This window comes from Vicugna pacos, chromosome 24 (genome assembly GCF_048564905.1).
Source record: "Vicugna pacos chromosome 24, VicPac4, whole genome shotgun sequence".
NCBI lineage: Eukaryota > Metazoa > Chordata > Mammalia > Artiodactyla > Camelidae > Vicugna > Vicugna pacos.
In genome coordinates this window covers 13,524,495-13,547,570 of record NC_133010.1, presented here as the reverse complement: position 1 = coordinate 13,547,570, position 23,076 = coordinate 13,524,495, and the positions used below count along the sequence as shown (strand labels likewise).

Below are 23,076 nucleotides of genomic sequence, written 5' to 3'. Positions count from 1 at the left end.
GCCCAAACTCTCCATTAATGCATTTTCGAGGCCTTGTCCGTAGTGTGTCCTGTTAAAATGAGGCAAAAAAGAAATCTAAGTCATATGCGCAATATGGTAACTATTTTAGGCTGTGGAAATAAAATACAGTCTAACTGGCTGGCAGAGGGGGAAGATCTTTATTTCTTCAGCACTTTTGCAGATGGCCACTTGAAAAGGGGGAACTAAGACGTTAAGGTAAAAGGCACACAGACGGCCTCAAATCTGTGACTCGGAGGGAGAAACTGGCTGATTCTTAGTAAGTTGGAAGCTTTGGAAAAAATCCAGAGTTCCAGCATCCAGTTGCACAAATCATATTAAACTTCAGAGCTCCTGCTTATTTATTCAATGATGCATTTTAGCCACTTTGTTGTATTTTTACCACTGCCTCAAGCAATAATGCAAGAACTCATCTTGTTTCTGTTAATATTTGAAAAAATTCTGCATTAATACGTTACAGTAGCATTTTTGAAGGGGCTCGTTTTTACACATGCTGTCTAATTAGAAATGGCACCGGTGCTGATGGAAAACATCAAGTTAACTTGTAGGATTTTATTTTTTAAATATTGGCATCATACTCTGGAATGAAAAAAGATCTAAAAATCGGCACATATAATACTCATAAAAGCTCCCAAATCCTGTGTCAGACCCTAAGCGTTTCAGAAATAAAACAGACAGAAGGATCTACGTAGGCAGTAATTATTGAGCACGTTTATTTAGATTTTTAAAAAAGAAAATGATTTTACTGTGCAAGCCATGGTGTCAGTGTGAAAGGATCTTCTGATCACAATGGGAGCCTTATCTCAGATCCACAAACAAAATGGGACAGAGTAAGGGGATGACTGGATTAAATTAGGTGACCTGGCTTTGCAGCCAAGTTGTTTTGTGGTTCTGTATGAATCAATGAAGTCGGCTAACATCTGTTTCTTAGTTTTCCTATTTGTTAAAAGAAGAAGTAGGGCGAGGCAATGCGTAAAGGGCCTTTCCAGATCTAAAACCTGACGATTATCAGAATTCAAAGTCTATAACTTTCCCAGTCCTGCTAGCTTATTTATAATGTTTTATCATTTTTATTCTTGGTCATGCTTCTCAGTATTGAGAAGCTTAGCATCACCCCAGATCTCTGAATCTTATGATTCTTTACCTTATGAAAAAAAAAAGACCCTGAAATCCTTCCCCCTACACTAGGCAGCTCTGTGGCAAGATGCTGCCAAAAACAGGTACCAAACCCAGTCATCTGGAGCTGATGTGCAGGTGACAGGACCGTCACCTGAGCTCCGCCCCAGCCCACAGGGTAATGGCTCTTAAGAGGTCTGTGTGGGCTGAAGCCGTGATTACACTCCACATTTGACTGAAATCTCACAATTCCTGAGCGGGGCACTTTCCCCAGTGGAGACAATGCAAACTTGTCATTTTGCCTGTGGGGAAATCTAAGCTGGAAGAGCTGAAAGCTTGGACCTCACTAACTGAAATGAGAATAGCACCGTTACAGCGTCCAGATTAGCGCATCTGGGCTCCCCGAGACTCCAGAGAGGTAATTTTAATGTAGAAAGGGTTCCGGGCGACAGCACTGAGGTCAGGATGCCTCTTTCCCATTAAGGAGAGCTGCAAGTCGCCCAGCGCCAAGTAGAAGGCTGCCTTTCCCCCCACCTCTTTCCACAAATGTCACAGGAAAGGCAGAACTTACATTAAGACTTAATTTGTTTGTCATCATTTTGATGGCAGAAACTATATGCGTGGGAAAATTTCTCATCATGACTGGGCTGGGTTTAAAAGGCTGAAAGACATTTAAAATAATTCACTAGGTACTGTATAATAAGTTTCCAAAAAAGTATTTGAGGTGAAAGGGTGTTTTGAAACAAAAACAACATATGCACTGTGTCCTTAATATTCAGGCACAGAGTACAAAGTACTAAAAAAAGAGTAAGTGAAATAATTTGTGCTGGGAAATCTTATTTTAAAAGAGAGTAAGTGAAATAATCTGTGCTAGGAAACAAAAATTTTTTTTAAAGAGTAAGTGAAATAATCTGTGTTGGGAATTTTCTTTTGGTTGGATTTTATGTTTTGAATCAGAGGTTTGGCAAACTTTTTCTTACAAGGCCAGAGAGTAATCATTTCAGGCTTGTGGGCCATATGGTCTCTGTTCCCATCACTGGACTCTGCGCTGTGTCGTGGAAGCAGCCTCAGACGACACTAAGTGGAGGGGGGTGGTTGTGTTCCAATAAAACTTTATTTGCAAAATAGGTGCCCTGTCCCAAGACCGTAGTTAGCCAGTCCCTGTACTAGATGCTTGCAAAGCACGTGAGTGCATTACTTCATTTAACTCTCATGACAAACGTATGCGGTATGTGGTCTCACCTCCCATTTTGCCCATTTTGCAGGTGAAGACACCTGGGCATAGGGGTCATGTGACCTGACCATGGCCATAGTCGATGCCTGGAGCTGACGTCTGACCTCAGCTCCTAATCCAAAGCCTGAGCTACAATACGCAGTCTGAGGTGCCCCTTAGACCCTGGCTGCTTGTTTAAAGAAAGACGGAATACTGAAAATCATTGGTGCAGCTTTATTTTTTTTTTAAATTAAAGGGTAGAGGAATGAGCCTTCAGTTGGAATGACCAACTCAGAACTAAGACATCTTCTGACTTTGAAAGTAAACATGAGAATAGATAGTTGTTGAGAAAACTTAAAGAGATAATTAAGGAAATGCCTATAACAGTTAAAAAACAAATATGCAAGAAAGCAAGTAAACAAAAACAAAATTCTCACCATGGAAACCAAGAAGGGAATGCTATTACAGAGGGAAAAAGTGGTGAAAGAGGCAGGTGAGTGCTGTTGTAAAAACACCGCATGCCATCAGCTTAGGAGGGACTGGAGGAAATGTACACAGATGATCAGTGAGAGGTTACCTGCCCATGCATTCTTCCATTTTCTTCTTCTTCTTCTTTTTTCTTTTTTTATTTTCTTGATGAGTAAAACTTTGTTCCAGTTTTGGAAAATAACAAAATGAGAGTTCTTGTTCCTTCAGTACTTCTGTTTTACTCCATTCCCTTATCATGCTTCATTGCATTCTGCACTTGTAAATATATATGACTATATGTACATACTTGCGTATTTTGACTGTCATGATACCAGTCAGCTGCCCGTTCTTAAATGTAAGTCATTTCTTTAGTTGTCTGGCCTCTAGGTCTGATTTACGCTGTATGTGAAGTGGAGGCAGAGGATGAAGTTTTCCGACGAGGTTTGAATTCTCCTAGCTTTTAAAAAATTGCTTCCTGGATAATAACTATATTTATAATACTTCACATCACATGACATTTAAAAATACTTATAGCAGCTATATTTGTGAATAGGTTGTACTGTTTTTCATTTTTTCTCTCCCTCTCCAGGGGACGTAATACCCAAACATAGCATTTTCTTGTCTCTGATTAGCTCTCGAATTAAGCTCTGCATAGACTGCACACTGCAATCAATTTTTAAAGAAGACCATGGCATCCAACATTTAAAAAAAAAATCCAGGCAGTATCCAGACATCTTTCCCCAAAATCTTCTTAGTTTATTTATATCCGTGGGTGTTTATTCACTAAGCACTTGGACCTTCATGTATTACTTTACGTAAATTTCTTGAAGTCTCTTTATTGATTCTTCTTTTAATAAAGTGAATGATGTCAATGATTAGTGCAGCTGGATGTGATGGTATCTTAAAACTTTATGACTAATAGACTAGAGGTATTAAATATTTATGTATGCAAAGCACAGAACTCAACCCAAATCCGACCAGTTCTCTGGATGCTATAAGATTCTACACTTATCTGTGCCTTTGAAGCCCTCCCTTTTTTTGCTTTTTAAAAAATGTGGTAAAATATATATAACCTAAAATTTACCATCTTAACCATTTTTAAGTATATGAGTCAGTAGTGTTGAGTACATTCACAATGCTGTGTTAAACTTTTAAATGGCATCTCTGTTATTGACATTTTAATCAATGTCGCCAAACATAGTATTCTGTGAGAAGAAAAACTATCAAGATGTATTGGTTTCATTTGTTGCTGATTTAATACAAACTCATAAAAAAAAGCTCCTAGAGGCATCTTAAAAAAATCTTTTATGTAAACAATATGCCACCAAAGACTGAATGTTAGATTTTAATACTTCAGGAAATTAAAAAAATAACAAAATTTTTTTTTATGTTTGAATCCTCATCATTTACCAGCACATGAAATGTTTTCAGGAGACTTTTAGCGTATTAACTTTTCCTTTTTAAACAACTTTTTTTTTTCATTTAGTTAATTTTAAATGTTAAGCTTTAAGGAGAGATTTAAATCATATCAAGACACTAATGAAACAGGATTTGATTAATTTATGGCCAACGAATCTTAAAAAGTTTACAAATGAGTATGTTTTCACAAGTCTTCAAGGTAAATGAATATGCGTGATCCTCATGTCTCACAGACTGGACAGCCAAAGGAGTTAAAAATTATAAATATTTCTGAACACAAGCATAATTTGGTTAGTGAAGAATTTTACAAAATACAAACTCTCACTCATTTTAATAATAAAACTAAAGGAAGTAGACTATGGCAGCTGTGTTTTAGAACTGGAGGAAAGAATGACTTAGCTTAGCCAGCTAAATGGGCAGATCCCTTCTTCAGTAACGACATGTCTTGGGCATGTCCCCCCTCCCTGAGAGTGCACTGGAGACACCCACCCGCGAAGACACTGTCATATTCTTGGGCCCAGATGTTGTGCAGCCTGTTTTTCACATAGAGTCCTAGAAACCAGTGTCTGCCCCCTAAATCTTGAAATATTCCCAAAACAGAGACTCAATTGGACTTCCTCCTGAAATGAGGTTTAAACGGAAAATCTTTTCAATGTAAACACTTTCTCAAATGTGTCAGCGTAGTGGTTGATGCGGCTGAAGAAAACGCAATGGGTTCCTGGGCAACAAGGCTGGACCCAGTTGGTGGCACTGCTTCTTTCGTTAGTCCCTCTTAAACAGCAAGGCTAGTCAAGGAGCCTGCTCACTGTATAGGAGGGGACGGAACTGTCCCTTTAAGAAGGCAAAACCAGCGCAGCCCAGTAAACACTATTCAGCTTTTCTGTGATGAACAGGGATCAATAAGTACCTATTGGGCAACAGTCGATACACCCATGTCCCTATGTACACTGATATGGACTAGAACAAAGAGTAGAATGAATATATGCTGATGTCAGGGCATGCACGTATTTGGTATTAGATTCACCATATGTCTTTTTTTCTACAATCAGAGCATCTAGCCTCACAGAGGATTTAGCAAAAACACTGTTATATATTAGGGAATAAAATCCAAACTTGAAAAAAGAAAAAAAAAACACCTTTTGATCTGCCTTATCAGTTACTCTAGCAAAAACTAATGCTAACTAAGTAAGCTGGGGGGTGGGGGGTCAGCTCGGCTACAGCATAGTTCTTACAGTAAGTTCTGGCCACTGACACCAACCTTTTAGGAAGATGGAACCTCCTAATTGGCACAGATGAGTCCTTACTGTGTACACAATGACCTGAAAGCTAAATCATTTTAGTGAGGATAAATATTTGTTTCTTTCAGAGCTACCTTCACGTTGAATGTTATTTCCTCCATGACGTACACGCGTTCAGGAAATGCTTTAGCCACCTCCTCCACACTGTTGAAATATTGCACTGGCTCCTTTATATCTCGGTCTTGTTCCAGTAGCTTGAATTGCCCTAAAATACACGATAAACAGAAGAGATGTGAGATGTTTACACTGGACAGCTGTCACCATGGCGACAGCATCCCCCCTTCCTTATTCCCACTCTGCTTTGTCAAAGGCTTCTGAGTGTTATCATTAAAAAAAAAAAAAGTCACCATGGCAAAAGGTTTTCTTGAACTAGGATATATATTTAAGAATCAGCTTAAAAATGAAAGCAGATTTTTTTTTCTCTTTTTTTGCTTACATTCAGACTTTGTCACCAGAGGCTCAGTATTGAATTGAATGGATGCCTACTCACGACATGATCTGGACGTGAAAACTTAATGTTATAAATAAGCATTTTAACATTTTGTTTTTAACGGTAAGTCAAGCTGTCATTTAGTTGTAATAATGCCCTCACATATTATATTCTAAAAACCAAGGTCGAGTGACCTGGGGGAGTTGATTTTTTAAAAATTAGTGTTCAAAAAATTTGCAAACATAATACAATGTAGCGGACCCTCAGCTGTCACAGGTACCCTTGGTTTCAAGAATACCCGGGTGAGGCTGATGGCTCGGGAGCTGCTCTAATTCGCGATGTTGCCGCGACGCACGCGTGGGGCCTGAGCAGAGGAGGCTGACCGGGGGACGAGCTCCCTTCCAACGAGTGAGCCACGCAGCATCTGGAGAGGCACGTGGCTTCCTTCTTGCCTTTTTATTGCTGTGCATGAAATTCACGAGCGTAGACCATACTCTCGCGGTATCCATAATATGGGGGATTTCCGAAGAACAAATTCCTAAAGATGCCAAGGATCTATTAAGCTGCTTGAATATTTGTGATACTGCTGCTGCATTCTAGAGCAGTTGTTTTCAGTTTGGAATAAAAGACCCCGAACAGCCAAGTCCACGACACACTGTTTCTGGGTGGTCACTTTCTGAATGCTGTTTACAATACAACACTTGAGGAAGTTGAAAAGGAACGAAAACTATGATGAGGCAGATCTCTGCACGCTTCCATGGGGATGAGGCAGTCATAGGGAAACTTTCATACTTTCATTTATGCTCTCAACATATATATATATATTGGCATCTATTAGGTAGAGGCATTATTCCAGATGCTGGAGATGAATCAATAAATAGACCAGTTAAAAATCTCTGGCCTTCAGCAGGAGACAAATGGTAAGAACAATAAACGAGTAGAGTGTACGTTAGAAGGTGAGAAGTGCTATTAAAAATAGAGCGTGGGTGTTGGGGAGGGCGGGGCAGCCGGAGGAGGCGTGGCTGAGAAGGTGACATTGACAGGGCTGGGCCGTGAGCTCTCACAATTCTAAACACAGGCAGCAGTCTACACAGAGACCCTCAGGAGGAGGGATTGGTGCGTAGTTGGCACCAGTGTGGCTGGAGTGGGCTGAGTAAAAGCTAAGAAGAAAGAGAAAGAAAGTTTGAAGAAATAATGGGGGTTTTGCACTGTTTACAGCTTTGAAGAACAGGTGGCTCTTCGCCTGAGTGGGCTGGGGGGCCCTCCGGGGGTTTGGGTGCAGAAGAGGTGATCTAACCAATGTCACAGAAGAATCACTCTGGTTGCCATGTGGAGAACACACTGTAAAGGTGCCAGGCACAGAGGCACAGACACCAGTTAGGAGGCCCCTGCAACAATCCAAGTAAGAGACAGCAGGGCTGCGGGAGCCGTGAGGAAATGTCCAGACTCTGGCCTGAGCAACTGAAGGAGAGGAGCTGCCGTGAAGTGAGATGGGCAGGTCTGGAGGGACTGGATCTGGAGGTAAGACTGGGAGCTGCGTCTGGACAGGTGAAGTCTGAGACGTCCATTAGACATACAAATGGAGATACCCTGAAAGCTCTCAGATGGACATACGAGTGTGGAGACGAGGAGGAAGGGCTGGCCGGAAATAATTAAATCTGGCAGTCATCAGCACACGGATGATATTTAAAGCCACGATACTTGAACGATGATGACCACTGGCTTCAATGTGGACTGAGGAGAGGTCTCAGATTTGAGCCCTGGGAGCCTGAGGATTGGCCGGGGGAGTAAGAGGGAAACCCAGAAGTGGTACATTCTAGAAGCCAGGTGATTCAAGTACCTCAAGGAGACGAAGTGGGAGTGATGTCAGTCGCTCCCTCCAGGACTGTGAATGAGACCCGAGAACCTCTGGATTAAGCAGCTTGTATTTCATTGGGGACTTTGATACAAGCCGTGGAATAGCTGGGCCAAAGCCTGACTGAACTGGCTTTAAAAGAGCCTGAGAAAGGAGAACTGGGAATACAGAGTGGGGACATTTCACAGGGCTGCTGGCCTATGAAGAGATTTTCTTCTGTCGTTTGGTTCACATTCTGGGGATAAATTTTCTAGAGTGAGATTACTAAATCAAAGGGTACCACACAATTCTTTATGTTTACCGTGCATGGCTACATAGTTTCCCAAAATACCTAAACCAATTTATACATCTACCAAGAGGCTAAGTTGGAACACAATCTTGCCATCACTGAGTATTTTTAAAATTCAATGCGTGTTAAATAGTATCTCTTTCCTGTATTAATTGGCATCTTTTTGAAGATCAGTGAAGTTAAACATTTGAAATTTTCTTGTGCAAATGTCTGTATAATTATATAATAAATATATCTGACATAGTCAACATTTCTTTTCAGTTCTACAGACATATTGAAGAGCCTGGATATTGGATATTTATACTTAGAAGTCCCATTAGCACCAGATTCAACACGTCTAAATTCAGGGAAGCACAATCTTTGCAGGCAATAGGTACTTAATAAGTGTTTACTGAATACAAGAAAATTACTTGAGTCCTGGGATTGGCAAACAATGAAGCAACACAGAAGTAATTGCAGGTTTTCAAAGATGTAAATAAAATGTGAACTCCATTACTGTATACGAAGTTTGTTTCTGAACAATAGATGAATGTTTTCACTCAACAGAGAAAGAAAGCAATGGTGAGCCTAACAATCATTCAAATATGAATAATGTTCAGAACTTCAAGAAATAGTTTTCAGGAACCAAGCCACTCAAAGAACAGATTAGATAAGCAGTTGAAATTATCTTCCAGGGTCTTTCAGCATCGGGATGTAATATACAAGGGAACCAAAGCAGTCAGCGTTGAGAGTTCACATGTACAGGTCCATCTGGTCGGAATACCCAGAACCATCTGACAGAGACATCAGATGTTTGCCAACATGTCCAATACCTGTAATTGTGATTTATGTTTTCTCATTTGTTAGAAGATCTGGAACCTGAACCAATTCAAGCTATCATCAAACTAAGTATAGTTTAGGAAAGCCTACAGGGTCTCTTTCCATGAGTATGAAATAGTTTATTTTAAATTTCTGATCAATATTTGAGAAAAATTTTCCTAGGACGAGGGGAATCTGTATGTCTGCCCAGCACTCATTAAGTGGTCTGTAGATGCTCAATTTCTGAGCTAACAGACTACCTGAAAGCTACACACCCCGGAAGGCCAAGGATGTGCCACCAAGTCCTAACATTTCTGTATTAAATGAGACATTACCCTATCGAACTGTGCTGCCTCACAGAAATACCATGCAAACCACACATGCAATTCTACGTTTTCTAATAGCCACATTAAAAGAACAAAAAGAGGTGAAATTAATTTTAATAATATGTTTTGTCTAAACCAATACATCTGAACTAGAGGAATCATTAATTAAAATTTTTTTTACATTAAGTCTTTTAAATCCCGTGTGCTTTACACTTTCAGCATGCCTCCCTTCACCCTAGCCTCATGACAAGGGCTCAAGAGCCTGTGTGGCTAGTGGTTGCTGTGTTCCTGCGGGTCCAGAACATCTCTGTGTTCCCTTAAAATTGGCTGCAGATACTGTTACTGTCCTTAAAAAAGATCATGCAACAGAGACAAAATAGGATGTCTCCTCTCATGAAATAAGAGCTTTAGAACTCTTATATGTTCTTTTTCTTGCCCTGTGTATCATGATCACTGATATTTTGGTTCAAATAATAGAGCCTGGGTTTCCTGATATAAACCACATCTATTCCCTTCACTCCATTTTTCTTCTCTCTCAATTTGGGCGCTTGTTCTTAAAGCATTCTCTAGTTATTTTTCTCTTGTGTCTGTGATCTTTTACTATTAGCAGCCTCAAATATATTTTGGCATTGGGACCAAATGAATAATCACGTTTGGTATAGCCCTTGTGTCTGTAGTAAAGCTGAATAAATTCGAACCTTCTAGTCTCACCCGTGTTTGTCATCTCATTGGACAGGGAGACTTCAGAATCACACACGCATGGGAGCACTTATAAGAAACCATTCTGAGAAGAATTAACACACCCAGATGAAAGACTAAGAACTAAATTAGCAGCTCTAAAATAAAAAGGACACAAAAAAACTTATCTACAAAACAGAAACCGACTCACAGACGCACAGAACAAACTTATGTTTATCAGAGGGTGAAGAGGGTGGGAAGGGATAAGTTGGGAATTGGAAATTTGCACCTCTTGGGGAGTGATGGAAATGTTAGCTATCTTGATTGTGGTGATGATTTCATTGGTGTACACATCTTTCAAAATTCATCAAACTGTACATCTGAAATATGTGTAGTTTACTGTACAGGAACCAGACCACAATAAAGGTGTTAAACCACACACACACACACACACACACACACACAAGCAGCAGCTAAATATGACCAATGTTTTCATATCTGAACATACTGTACATCAGAAAAATTGATGACTTTCAATTCATTCTTTCAACGGTTTATTGAATATCCAATCCAGTCCGTTAACTTCTCTCTCCTCTTTTCCATATAGTTTCTTACATTGTCCTGGAAAATTTTAGTTTATGTGTTTCTTTGTGAACATACATTATTATTTTAAACATTTTCCTGTCATATGTTTAATGGTCTAAAACCAAACAATTATTTTACATTTCTTACACCCCACAAATACCTTTAAAATCTAAATATATCAAATGTCTTAATGCAATGTTTTAAATACTGGGTCACAGTATATATGCAACTTCCTATTGAAGGGGTTGGGAAACTGGTTCTGTAAATATTTTTGGTTTCATGGGCTAAGTGGTCTCTGTTAACAGTCATTCAACTCCGGCGATGGGGTTCAGAGGCAGCTACAGACAATACGTAAACGAATTACAGCCGCTGTGTTCCAATCAAACTTGACACAAACAGGCAGCAGGTCAGATCTGGCCCAAGGGCCACACAGTTTGCTGACCTCCGTGCTGACGGAAGAAGAGGAAAGCACAGACCAGGGTACTGGTGAGAAGACAAGACGTGAGAAATGAGAATGAACAGTCTTCTTGTTTCTATTCCAACACTCCTAAATAGTTGCAGTGACGTCCTTTGTAAGGTGGTAGAAACCACAGCCTCAGCTGACCCCATGTTCATCTGAGAACGGCAGCTTTCCCGTTAAATGTAAGTCTGAAACCAAGACGTGTAAGCTGCAGACGGGGATTGTATTAGGAAAGTAACACGCAAGAAAAGCAGACACGCCCACATCCTCTCACTGGATTTTATGAGGCCAAATTTCTATGAATTTTTACTTAGCATCTATTCTTTTGTAAAAGAACATGACACTCTAGGATGAGTCAACTTGCAGGGCTCTGGGAACGATGCTGAGCTATTGTGTTGTTCTGTTCTCTGTGGCTGCTGTAGCCTGGAAGCCACAATTTGTCAGAGTCAAATCTTGGAGCCAACTTAAAGAGTTAAGAGCCAGTGACCCGCCCAAATGTGAAATCAATTTACATAACACATATTCCCACCACCCCCACACGGAGGAACTAATTTTTTAACAGACCGTTTCGTGAATAACAGAGTCTTTGTGCCACCAAATAAAAACATTTGGAGATTGCCGAAACATCTGTTCTGGGATGTTACTGTCAAAACCCTGTTCCCAGAGGGGGAGGAAACTGCATTGTCTTTCAACAGTTTTGATAATTTCATACAACATCTCCATTGTAAGGGCTGTTTTGTCTGCAGGACCCTGAAACTCCCAGGAACAAATCCAACACCATGATCATCATCGATTACAGCTGAAAGTAAACTGAGGGCAATATGTGAAAACAGAGTCTGGTGCTATAACTGCACTGCTTTCACGATGTGCTTCCAAAGCTACATTCCATAATTAACATGTTGGCAAGGAATAGCTGTCTTCCATTAAATACCCATTTTTCGGTGTGTGTCCCTCAAGATAACCACGGTGATGTACCTCGGTAGAGAAGATGCCTTATGCACAGCTGAGAGGCCCGAGGTCCTAGCTGAGGGGACTAGATTTCCAGCACCGAGAAGATGCTCAAGGATCTACAGGAACACACACTCTCCTTTAGAGGGAAAATCTCACTTGTCAGAAATGGAAAATAAAAACAAATTTTGCCAATTAAGAAGAGAAAGCAATGCTGAGAAGTGTAGAGATAACAAAGCAAGTCAGAGACGGTCAAGTTCAAGTCTGTCCCGTTTGTGACTGGCTGGGAAGCTGCGGTCAAAGGTCAGCGGGAAGTAAGTTCTGCGTTCCTGGTGAAGACGTGGTCTCCCCGTGATCCCTACCTCCCTGTCCCCATCGCGGCTGCTGGGGTAAATCTCTTTCCAAGGCTCTGGTTTCACTGCTCTCCTTCCCTTCCGCACCATGGCTGGCTTTGTGTGGAAATAAAATAAAATAAAATGAAACAAAACGAGAGCCCAGGCCTCTTGTATCCACCTGTGGGCCCATAACTCAAATGAACAACGGCATTTCACTGGCGCTTCCCTCTCCCGGGAGTGGGAAAACGTCACAGAAACCGGCATAAAATGATAACATAAGAAAGAAAGCAACAAAAATGTCAGCAGAATGTCAAAGCAACTCCGAAATGGCTAAAATGAACAAAAATGGTTCAGAGTCCCAGAATGTTAAAAGTGCCACGGCCGTGACTGTGTTACTCCACCTAGTACCCAGCGTCCTGTCACCCAAGGACACCAAGCAGGCACTTATGAAGGAAGGAATTCTTACTTTTCATCTCTTACCTCTTTTAGAGACGGCCCGCCAACGTTAAGTTAGATGGTTTCAAGTCAGTTGTGCAAACGAAATATGTTCTAAATGGTTCCAATAACTGGACCTTAAAATCACTTGGGCCATTTTTCTCAATGGGAAGAAATGAGGATTCTCAGGTGACAGAAAGAACAAACCAGCTGTCATTTTTTCAAGAAGTAAATAAACGTGGGCAGGAATCTACACCCAACACTCAAGATCTAACTTTACAGATGCTCTTGCATTTGTAACTTTATGGATGCATGCCAGCTGGAATTTCTACAGGATTGAAATGTGAAAGTCGGAAGGCCAGGTAAAAGATACGCATTTTGTTATTTTGAACTGCACCAGCCAATATATTGAGTTTTAAAAAAGCATATGGAAATGTTCACTTCCACCAGCCATGTATGGAAATGCAGTTGGTGTTGGTGAACCACTTAGCTTCCCTTTTCTTGAGTGATGTGAAGAGTTTTAAAGATTCACTTAAACATTAAATAGTACCACAGAGTATAGGGTAAAAATTAAGTCTCCGTTCCAATCCTATCCTCAGCTCTTCTCCCAGACACAGCACTGTAATTCTCTTGAACATCCGCTAGAGATAGTATCCGATACAGTCCGTCTGCACACATAATGCCGCTCTTTTCAAAACAGTAGGCTTCCATATAGTTCTTTTATCATTCCGTAAAAACCGGACTCATTCTTTGTAAGAGATACACAGTATTCCACCTTGTGCAAACTAATTTAACCAGTCCCCTACTGCCGGGCATCCGGATTTATCCCAATCTTGTGCAGCCACATTGATGCTGAAGTTCATAACCTTGTACCGAAGGCTTGGCGTGCTTATTAATGCAAGTACATTGGCGGGAAAATGCCTCCACGTGGAATTGCTGGGCCAGAGGGTAAGTGCGTTTTCACTTTTGATAGATATTGTTAAGCTCACCTTCATAGAGCGTGTGATACCCCCACGGCCAGTGTGTTTCCTCATATCTGTCCCTAACACCTGATCGCCAGACTCTTTCTTATCATCAATGCCAATCTGATCGGTGAAAAATAGTACCTCATTGAGATTTTAATTGTATTTTTATTATAAAGGTAGATATAATTATTTTATGATAATTAAATAATTTATAGTTCATATTCTGTTCAGTTTATTACCAATTTTTGAAATGTCTATTCATCTTAAGCATAACTGAAAAACAAAAACATGAATGTGAAATACACACAGCATTTCTTATTCTACAATCTGATTCCTGATATCACTTCTAGTTAGTTCCTAAATTATGATTTTTTTTTTTTGGTGGAGGGGAGTGGAATTGGGACAAAAAGACAGGGGAAGAACAAATCTCAGCACAACGGCTCCAAACGTATAACTGACAGAGATAGGAATTAAAGCCAAAGAACAGAAAGAAATCATCAACCAAAAAATAATGAATTTCATCACACACCATCTCAATCTCCACAAAACAAGTGGTCAGACCCGTGCTTTCAATTCTGAAACTCCATCCTTGAACTTAACTAGACCTGGATTCAAAACTGATTCATGCTGGGACACATACTCTAACCAGCCAAGCCAGCTCACACCATGTAAATGATTTCCCTATTTGTTGAAAAATGGGAAAATTGTATTTCTCATTGGGAAAACTGTATTTCTCATTGCATCCAGTTGCTTCTTCAGAACTATCAGAAATTTTATGAGGCACAATCATCATAAATGAGAAGGAACCTAAAAAGGTCTCGGATTTGAACATGCTCGCTAACATGTAACGATGGGAAGGTGCGAGCCAGCTTCATCTTTCTTCTCCTTTACTCATTTCTCCCTAAGTCTTTCCCTCTCTTTCCTAGAGATTTCTTTGCCCTCAGCACTCACAGCTACTACTCTGGTTTCGACCCTTATCATTTCATAATGGTATTACTGCTTCAGATTTTAAGGCTATCTCCATCTCTGCCCTTCTACCATCACTTTACTTGTCTTGAAATACAACCTGAATGGCTTTCATTTCACTTAAGAACCTAAGTGTCCAATACACACGTGTAGAAGAAATGAATAAAAAAATGAACGTATAATAGCTCTTTAATTTCTAACCACCAAGCCCAGGCTCCTCTGCCTTAGCTTTCAGGTCCCTCTGTAATCTGGCTCCACTCAGCTTCTGTAAACACTCCCCCCCCACCTGTGTAATCAGTACTCCTTCTCTTTCCTTCACCTGTGCTCATGCTCTTTTCTCAGTATGTGCAAAACTCTGAATCCTTCTAGTGCCCGTGTAAGTTCTTTGCACGACTGTCTTCCTTCTGCCGCTTTCTCGGCTCTCCTGGGGGCCCTCCTCTATCCCCTTGGTTTCAAGGGCTAGCTATCAGCTGATGGCACACCAGCCTTCCCTCCAGCCAGATCTCTCCTGAATTCCACACTGGTCTACCCAATACCCGGAGCGTATCTCCAACAGTTTTCCCACAAAGATTTCAAAATCAACTCAAGCAAAACTGAACCCATCCTTTCCTTTTTGAATCAAGCAGCCACCCAAGTTCAGAACCCTGGGTGGTCACCCCGACTCCTCCCTTTCCCTAATCTCTCACATCCGACTGGTGTCGAGTCAACTCCATCCCCTTTTCTGTCTCCACCACCTCTGCATATTCCAACCACATCATCTCTCTCCCTGGCCAGTTTTACCAGTTGATCGCTTTGCCCCTTGACTTCCATTCCAGGAAACTATTCTTTCCATCACTGCTTAAAATTAAACTCTAATCATATTTTAAATGGAGATAATTTGCAGAGGATTTATTTACAACAGGACTCCCGACGATGGTGTGGGTGGGCTGCTGGGGAAGCGCGGTGAGAGACTAGGGATAGCAGCGGAGAGAGGTCACCACCGGAGGCCTGTGGGGCCAAGGGGAGGGACTAGCTGCTGGAAGGTGAAGGTTATGTAAATAAGGTCATCTTGAGAAGGGAAGATGTAGCCATTCCCTGGTGATCCTTCAAGGGAGGAAGCTGGAGAATGTAAAGACCTTGACCAGCTTCCTCCCTCGACCTGCCCGTGTCCTGCTGGGGCTGTCTATCCACTGGCTGAACTTTGCTGGGACTCAAAGGGCATGAGAGTCTGCTGATTTAGCCCTACCAGACAGCTTCTGGGGTGGAGCAGGGTGGAGGCAGTGGGGAGAACGGATTGGGGGTACATGCCCTTTCACCCTCTGATTAAAGGACTTTGGTGGCCCTCCACCCCCTATAAAACTTGACGTTATAGAGAATACACAGGCCCTCCAAGATCTGACCCCCACTTTCCTCTCACCATGCTAAAACCCATCTAGAGCCATCCACAGTGAATGACACCTCTTCTTATACCAAACTCAAGATCTGGAATGCCATTCCTCTCTTCCCAGGTTTGGCCAAGCTATTCACCCCAAACCAATTCACTCATCACCTACTCTGTAAAAAAATCTTATCTTAGGTGTATAACTGATCACACTCTTCAGTGATCTCATTGTCTATTTACAGATTTTTATCCAAGCATGTATATTTTATCATTCTTATTTGTAAACTAAACAGTAATCTGTCTTTAAAAAAAGAGCTGAGGATACGTCAATCATCTTTCTATTCCCAGTGCCCAAGACTGTGCGAGACACATAGGAGGTACTTAATAACTAACAGCTGAATGAGGGAATGAATTTCAGTATCAGCTCAAGTCCAGTGTCATCCATGAAGCTCTCCCTCACAACCTCCGCCCATGCTGATCTTTGTTCGCGTTTATTACCAGAGTTTAATGTGTAACTAGTCCCTACTTATTTCACTTGTTTTTTGTATTTTTCTCTTAGTTAGACCACAAGCATCCTGACAGCAGGAATCACGTCGTCTTCTTCTCTGACAGCTCAGTTTGAGTCCCTGCCAGAAACTTAATAAATGCCTGATTTCAAGAATAGGTGTGTAAAGCAGGAGAAAATATTAATAATAAAATAAAAAAAAATAAAAAAATTAATAATAAAATAAAATAAAAAAAAAATAAAAAAATAAAATATTTTTTCCCAGAGTCTCAAAATGAAATATTTACATGGCCAGGAATGTTACGAACTGGAAAACTGATAAAAAGGTGAGTATGGTAACCTCACAGCTCCAACGCATGCTGATTTCCAAAGGCAGGAAATCAGGCTTTTTATGTAAACACATCCAGTTATTAATGGTTTTTAATGGTTCGCGCAAATGAAAATCTCACGTGACCCAGAGACTACCTTGGGTTTCTGAGAGAAAGGAGGGAGTAGCTGTGGTCTGAGCAAGGGCTTGGAACAGTACTGACTGATGTGATGCTATGTGAGTGGGTAAACACCAGTCAGGAAACGGTCCAGAAATTTAGGTGGGAAGTTTAGTGCTTCCTACTCCCTTAAACTGAAACGATGACTTTGAGCGGGAGGCCTCTGTTTACAGCTTTTAGCATAAGCCTTATGGGCAAGCTCACTTAAGACCCATACAGTTGACAGCCTTCTACCTGCACATACCTGGAGCTGCTCGTACTTCTGGCCAGCCACATATATTCAGCCTAAACATGGTAATGGATACCGGTAGGTCTTGCCTGACTCTAAAGGCCAGAGTATGTTAAATGCCAGCGCTGACGAAGAATCAGAAGACACCATCACAGACCAAATGACCGGCTTCTTAAGAAAGAGGCTCGACAGTATGTGGAAAGACAAAAGAGAAAAGAGGCACCTTGGCCTCTGGACCAGAGCCATCTCTGGGTCTGGGTGACTCCACACCCAGCCTGCTTTCACTCCAAAGGCCTTCACACACACACACTCTCTCGCTCAGCCAGCCACGGTGCTGGGCGGGGATGACTGGTGACTTTACCTAAGAGGAAACTGAAGCTGTCAGAGATTAGGGAACACGCCTTTGGTCACAGCAAGTCAACGGCAAGTCCAGCATTGTCACTCAAGTGTTCTCATCCCCAAGCGCACCTTTATTATGCTGCCTCCCCAAACCGCCAACACCTCCCTCCCCAGGAAGAGGTCCACGGGGTGAGGGGCTCACCGTGCCTTGTATGTTTCTGAAAAAAGTTCTCAAAGTCAGGAGGAAGAAGCATTATTTACTATTTATATATCCCATGAACTCTTCTTTGATGAGGTTTGGAGGGCTACTTAGATGGTTTCATTTAATCCCCCAAGTGACCCCGGCAATGGATGACGTGATAAACTTCACTTCAGGATAACTTGGGGTGACTGATGCAGGGAAAGTGCATGGTGTCACTGATAATTCACCCATTCAGTGGAAACAGAACCCAGTTCCTCTCTTTCATCTCTGGCCCTGGAACTAGTTGCCAGGATGAAGCAGCTGCCTCCTTTCAGGATCAAAACCCCACATTATTAAAAAAAAAATTAAGGTTGTAGTAAGTAAAAAGCAATTTTATTTGAGGTAAGATCCTTTTAGAGAAATAGAAAATGACCTAGCTATCTAAATAAAAACTTAAGAAGGACAAAACTGAAACTTTGATTTTTATTTGGAGAACTTAAAAGTCATACAGGATAAAAAATGAAGAGGAAAACAAAGGTTCATAGAATGTGGTAAGCAGGGAAGAGAATGAGGGGAAAAGGAGATATGGAAACGGATTGAAAAAAGAAAATGAGACATAGAAATTGATGCAAGGAAAAAAAAAAAAACACTACCCACAGATAAATACAATTTCAACCCAGACAAAGGAAAGGAAGGCCACCCCAATGCAGACAGACAACATATGGACGAACACAACACAAAACTTTAAAGCTGTGTTGTTACTTTACAACTACAGGCAAAAATGAAGGTCATTCTGCAGAGGCTCAAAGTTGAGGTCTAGGAGTTTTCAACACTATGGGTCTTACGATACATGCTTCTCTTCCATGCCTGATGGAAGTATTTAAAAAAGAAAAAGAGAGCCAAACTGCATGTCCAAAGTGTGGGGAGGGCCAGGAGATCACTCAAGGATTCTAACATTCCATCATTATTCCTCTATTGAAACATGACCCCATTCTTGGATTCTCATTTGCTCCCTTTTCCACCGTCCAACAGTAAACTCCCACACACCAGTGGGACCACAGAGGACAGACCATAATACAAGCAGCTGCTCAAGTTGTGGTTTTCATTAGGAAAAAAAAGGGGGGGGCTTGATTATAAGGGATTGAGTTTTGAACCTTCAGGCCAAAACTGAAGTGATTAAAACGCCATGTACAGAAACACGAATGGTTTCTTAAAAGCTGATGTAGGGGGCAGGGAACAGTGCAGTGGCAGAGTGAATGCTTAGCACGCACGAGGTCCTGAGTTCAAACCCCAGTACCTCCATTTAAATAAATAAATAAACTGAACTACCTAAATAAACCCACCTTGGCTTTAGCGCATGGACCCAAAGATGGAAAAGCTAACAAAGACACAAAATAAAAACATAGCACATAGGTCCTAAAACTGCATTTCTTTAAAAGGTTAGGGGTACATTTTCACCAAATTTTTTAGCTACCCAAAGCAAGGCAATGAAGCCGTATAAAGACGTAGAGGAAACGTGAATGTGTATTCCTGAGTGAAAGAAGCCAATCTGAAAAGGCTCTGTACTGTATGACATTCTGGAAAAAAGCAAAACTATGGAGACAGGAAAAAGGTCAGTGGATTTCAGGGATTAGTGGATAGGGAGCGATGAACAATCACAGCACAGAGGATTTTGAGGGCAGTGAAAAGATTGTGTATGAGTCTATGATGTGTCAACGTCGGTCCATCAGTTTTCACAAAGGTACCACTCTGGTGGGGAATGTTCATGATGGGTGAGGCTGTGTATGTGTCGGGGCAGGGGGTATATGGGAAATCTTTGTACCTTCCCCTTAATTTTGCTGTGGAAATAAAACTACTCTAAAAAATAAAAATAGTATGGGTGTATACATACATACATACATACATACACACGTACCAGCAGGGCAACCCCTCCCTTAAAGGCTTGCATTTGATACAAGAGCAGAGCTAAGGCGTGACACCCCCCCCGCCAGAGCCAGGCACGCTCTGTTCTCATGGCTCAGCCCAAGGGTTGTGACCCCCTGATTTGACACATACCCATTGGTTATCATTTTGCCTCTATGTCTTCACGCGATGGTTAAGCGCATGAACTTCTGGAGTTGAAATCCTGGCTCTCCCTCTGACTGTGCAACTTTGCTCAAGTCATAACCTTCTACACCTCCATCTGTCTCCCAATTCCATAATACAAGGGCGGTAACCCCAGCATCAGCTCCTGGGTTGATTAAACATACATAAAGGGCTTAATGTGATGAGTGGCACAGGATAAGGGTTCAGTGAACTTCAGAGGGGAGTCACATGTGATGAAAATACACTTGTCAGAGTGAAAAGGAGTGTAATCATGATATTCTTCTGAGTGTGTTCCTGGTTAGGAAAAAAGTGTTAACTCCTTATATTAATCCTGGCAAAACTCCTGCAGAGGAGGATCCACTATAAAGCATTATTTGATGAAGCTTTAAAAAGGGGCACAATTGGTAGTCGAGTAGATGGAAGCAGAGGGGAGAAAGAAATGCAGAAGATAGGGGGGTCTGGGTGGAGCTCTGCTGAACAGGTAGAGACCCGGTTCTGGGAAACACAGCGGATGGGAGTTAGCAAATGTTACCGTTTCTATGACAGGCTGCCTACTGAACCTTCTCCTCAATGAAGAGCAATTCCAATTAAAATGTCTCAAGCTTTGGATACAATCACTCTAATATATTTGTGACCACAGTGACTGCAGATGAGAGACCCACGCTTATTAGAAAGTAGTCAACACTGCAGTAAAAAACGGAAACTGAAAGGAAAAAGCCCTGCATGACCCAGAGCCCCTCATTCTTGTTAAACCTTTTTCTTTTCATTAAAAAAAAAAAAATGGAGAAGCGATAGCCAGGCTGTTGCCCTGAGACCTGGGGCCCCATTTTTGTGCAAGTGTTTCACGAAGGGCCCGCTTTCAAACGGTAAATACACGCTTCTGTCCGACACTCCAGAACTAGCGCAAGGTTTTCCCCGCCACCCGCTCACGAGAAAGAACTGCTCTTCCTCCTCGCGTTTGCTTTGGTCTTTGGGGACAAAATGCCCCTGCCCTGGCTCCCTGCCTCCGACGCTTCATTTCATCCAAAGGCCTCCACTTTTAGCCACCGCAGATGGAGCTTAGGGAGCCTTCTCCAGTGCCTTTCAGGTTTGTCCCTGTTCCATGTTAAACAGGCCGTGGTGCGAGTGCAGGGCTGCGCTCAGGAAAATATTCCGTCCAACGAGGGCAGTTATGTAAACAGGGCTTCTCCTGGCAGGAATGTCTGAAGGGATAAACAAGGCTGGAGAGAAAAAGGACTCTTACAGAGGGGAGTGACTTTGTCAGAGCACAGAGATACATTTCAGATAAAATACTCTTGTTTCTAATGTCAGATCGGGCTTTGAATGAACCTAAATCCCCGGGGAAAGTTTAAAAAGAACAATAAGGAGTCAGCAACTGTGATTTCTGAAACTGAACTAAAAGGACGTTCGATTTTTTTCCTTTGTCTGGTTTTAGAATTTTATTAAAAATAAAATCTCCAAACCTTTAAAGTGCCAGGGATGTTAGAAGGCTATTATAAGAACTTATAACATTTAAGAACCTATATAGATGCTGAATGGAAATGATGGCTAAAAATCTATCAATGAAATAAGACATGCAATCACCAGAAAATTAGTAGATTATACCCTTCTTGACACAGAGGCTTAGCACTGTCTTCATTAATATTTGGCCCCTAGAAGAGGGATAAAAACCATATTTAGCCTTGAAAACAAGACTATTTATACAAAATTCACTGTACTAAGGTGGTGATATCTCACAACGAAGAAAACAGGTTATCAGTGAAAACAAACAGGAACTGGAATACTTGAAACGGACACCTACTCCATAGGATTGTTGCAAGGATTAAATTAAACCGTGTGTGTACAAGAATACTCAGCAAAGAGCAGTGCGCACTCGATTAATAGTAAGATGATCAACAGTGTTTTTCTTATTGTCAGTGACACAGGAAGGAAGTGGGCAGGGCACAGCCATTCAAGACACAGCGGTTAACACCAAGACGGTGGAAGATTCAACTCCCAGTAGACCTTGGGGCCCAAGATGGCGGGAGATTTGACTCCCAGTAGACCTTGAGTTTCATTATATGCCAACTGCAGTATATTAACATGGCAAATGGCACTCCCACAGGCGCCATGACAGTTCCAAGACTAACCATAAAAGGTCAAAAAGTGGGTGGAGGCCCAATTCCTGGGAATACCTGTTCCTTCTCCAAAAGTAACTGGAATAATCCTTCTACTTGTTAGTATATGAAGCTACCGACCCCATAAAAGCTAACAACCCTCACACCTCGTGGCCTTCCTCTCGCCTTCTGAAGCAGCCTGCACTCTGTCTATGGAGTATGTATCTCTCTGAATCAATCTACCTTTACTCAACGGTGGCCCACTCTTGGATTCTTTCCTGCACGAAGCCAAGGACCTACACTTGGTGGGGCACGTCCCAGGGGCTCAATCGAGACCTGGGACACAGCCATCCTCTCGCCCCACATTTTTTCCTGTATCATCAGGATTCAATACATATTATGAATAAGGGCTGAGTTTCTTTTCCCTCTCCCTATTTCAACTGTTAGCCAAACTAATACAACAGTTCAAAGAATATGATTTATTTACTTCCTACTCTGAGGCAGTGTGCAAAGTGCTAAGGATATTTAAGGCACTCAAGATTACAGGGGAGAAAAATACTTAGAAGTCTCTATGTTTCTTTGTCTTTTACTTACGTACACTTGAGTTTTTCCAATGCCTAGCCAATTTTTAAGACATGGCTAATTTAGGTAGGGTTGCATGTTTCTTTCTCATGCTCTGTAAATAATTCATAAATCTAAAATGACTAGATGGTTGATACACCTAATCACTATAGGATATAGTGGGATGGGACCTGAATTTATACTGGCTGATACGGTCAACTCCCTGTAAGTAGAACAAATAATGTCAACAAATAGCTTCTCCCAGCAATTACACTCTTATTTCCACCTGGAGTCCAGCTGAAACTTTCCAAGGCCAGAATTAAGGGTGTGTTGACATTGTTTTCCTGAGTGTTATTCTTTCTAGTCACTGAGAAGCAGCTTACTCTCCTAGCCTTCTGAGTCATTTCGACTTACGCAAACATTTTTGAGGAATGAGTGAAATTTGAGAGGATTAGGGAAATGGAAGGCATCTTTATATTACATGACGCAGACACTGGAAATGGTATTTAGCCTTTGGTGTTGGTAGAACTGGCTCACTGTACAGAGAAACACTAAAAATGAATCCTTATCTGACACCGCCTGTAGACAAGGAAGGACTTCAGAAGCAGAAACCAAAGGGCCAAATAAAGATTA

The 23,076-nt window shown here is 41.5% G+C and overlaps 1 protein-coding gene across 1 annotated transcript in view; it reads right to left on the bottom strand.

Annotated features, from left to right (window-relative positions):
* Window positions 1–23,076, bottom strand: part of GAREM1 (GRB2 associated regulator of MAPK1 subtype 1) — a 162,659-nt gene that overhangs the window by 23,487 nt on the left and 116,096 nt on the right. The window contains exon 3 of the mRNA XM_006205071.3: window positions 5,607–5,737. Coding sequence (XP_006205133.1) covers window positions 5,607–5,737 — 131 coding nt within the window. The remainder of the gene's footprint in view (window positions 1–5,606; window positions 5,738–23,076) is intronic.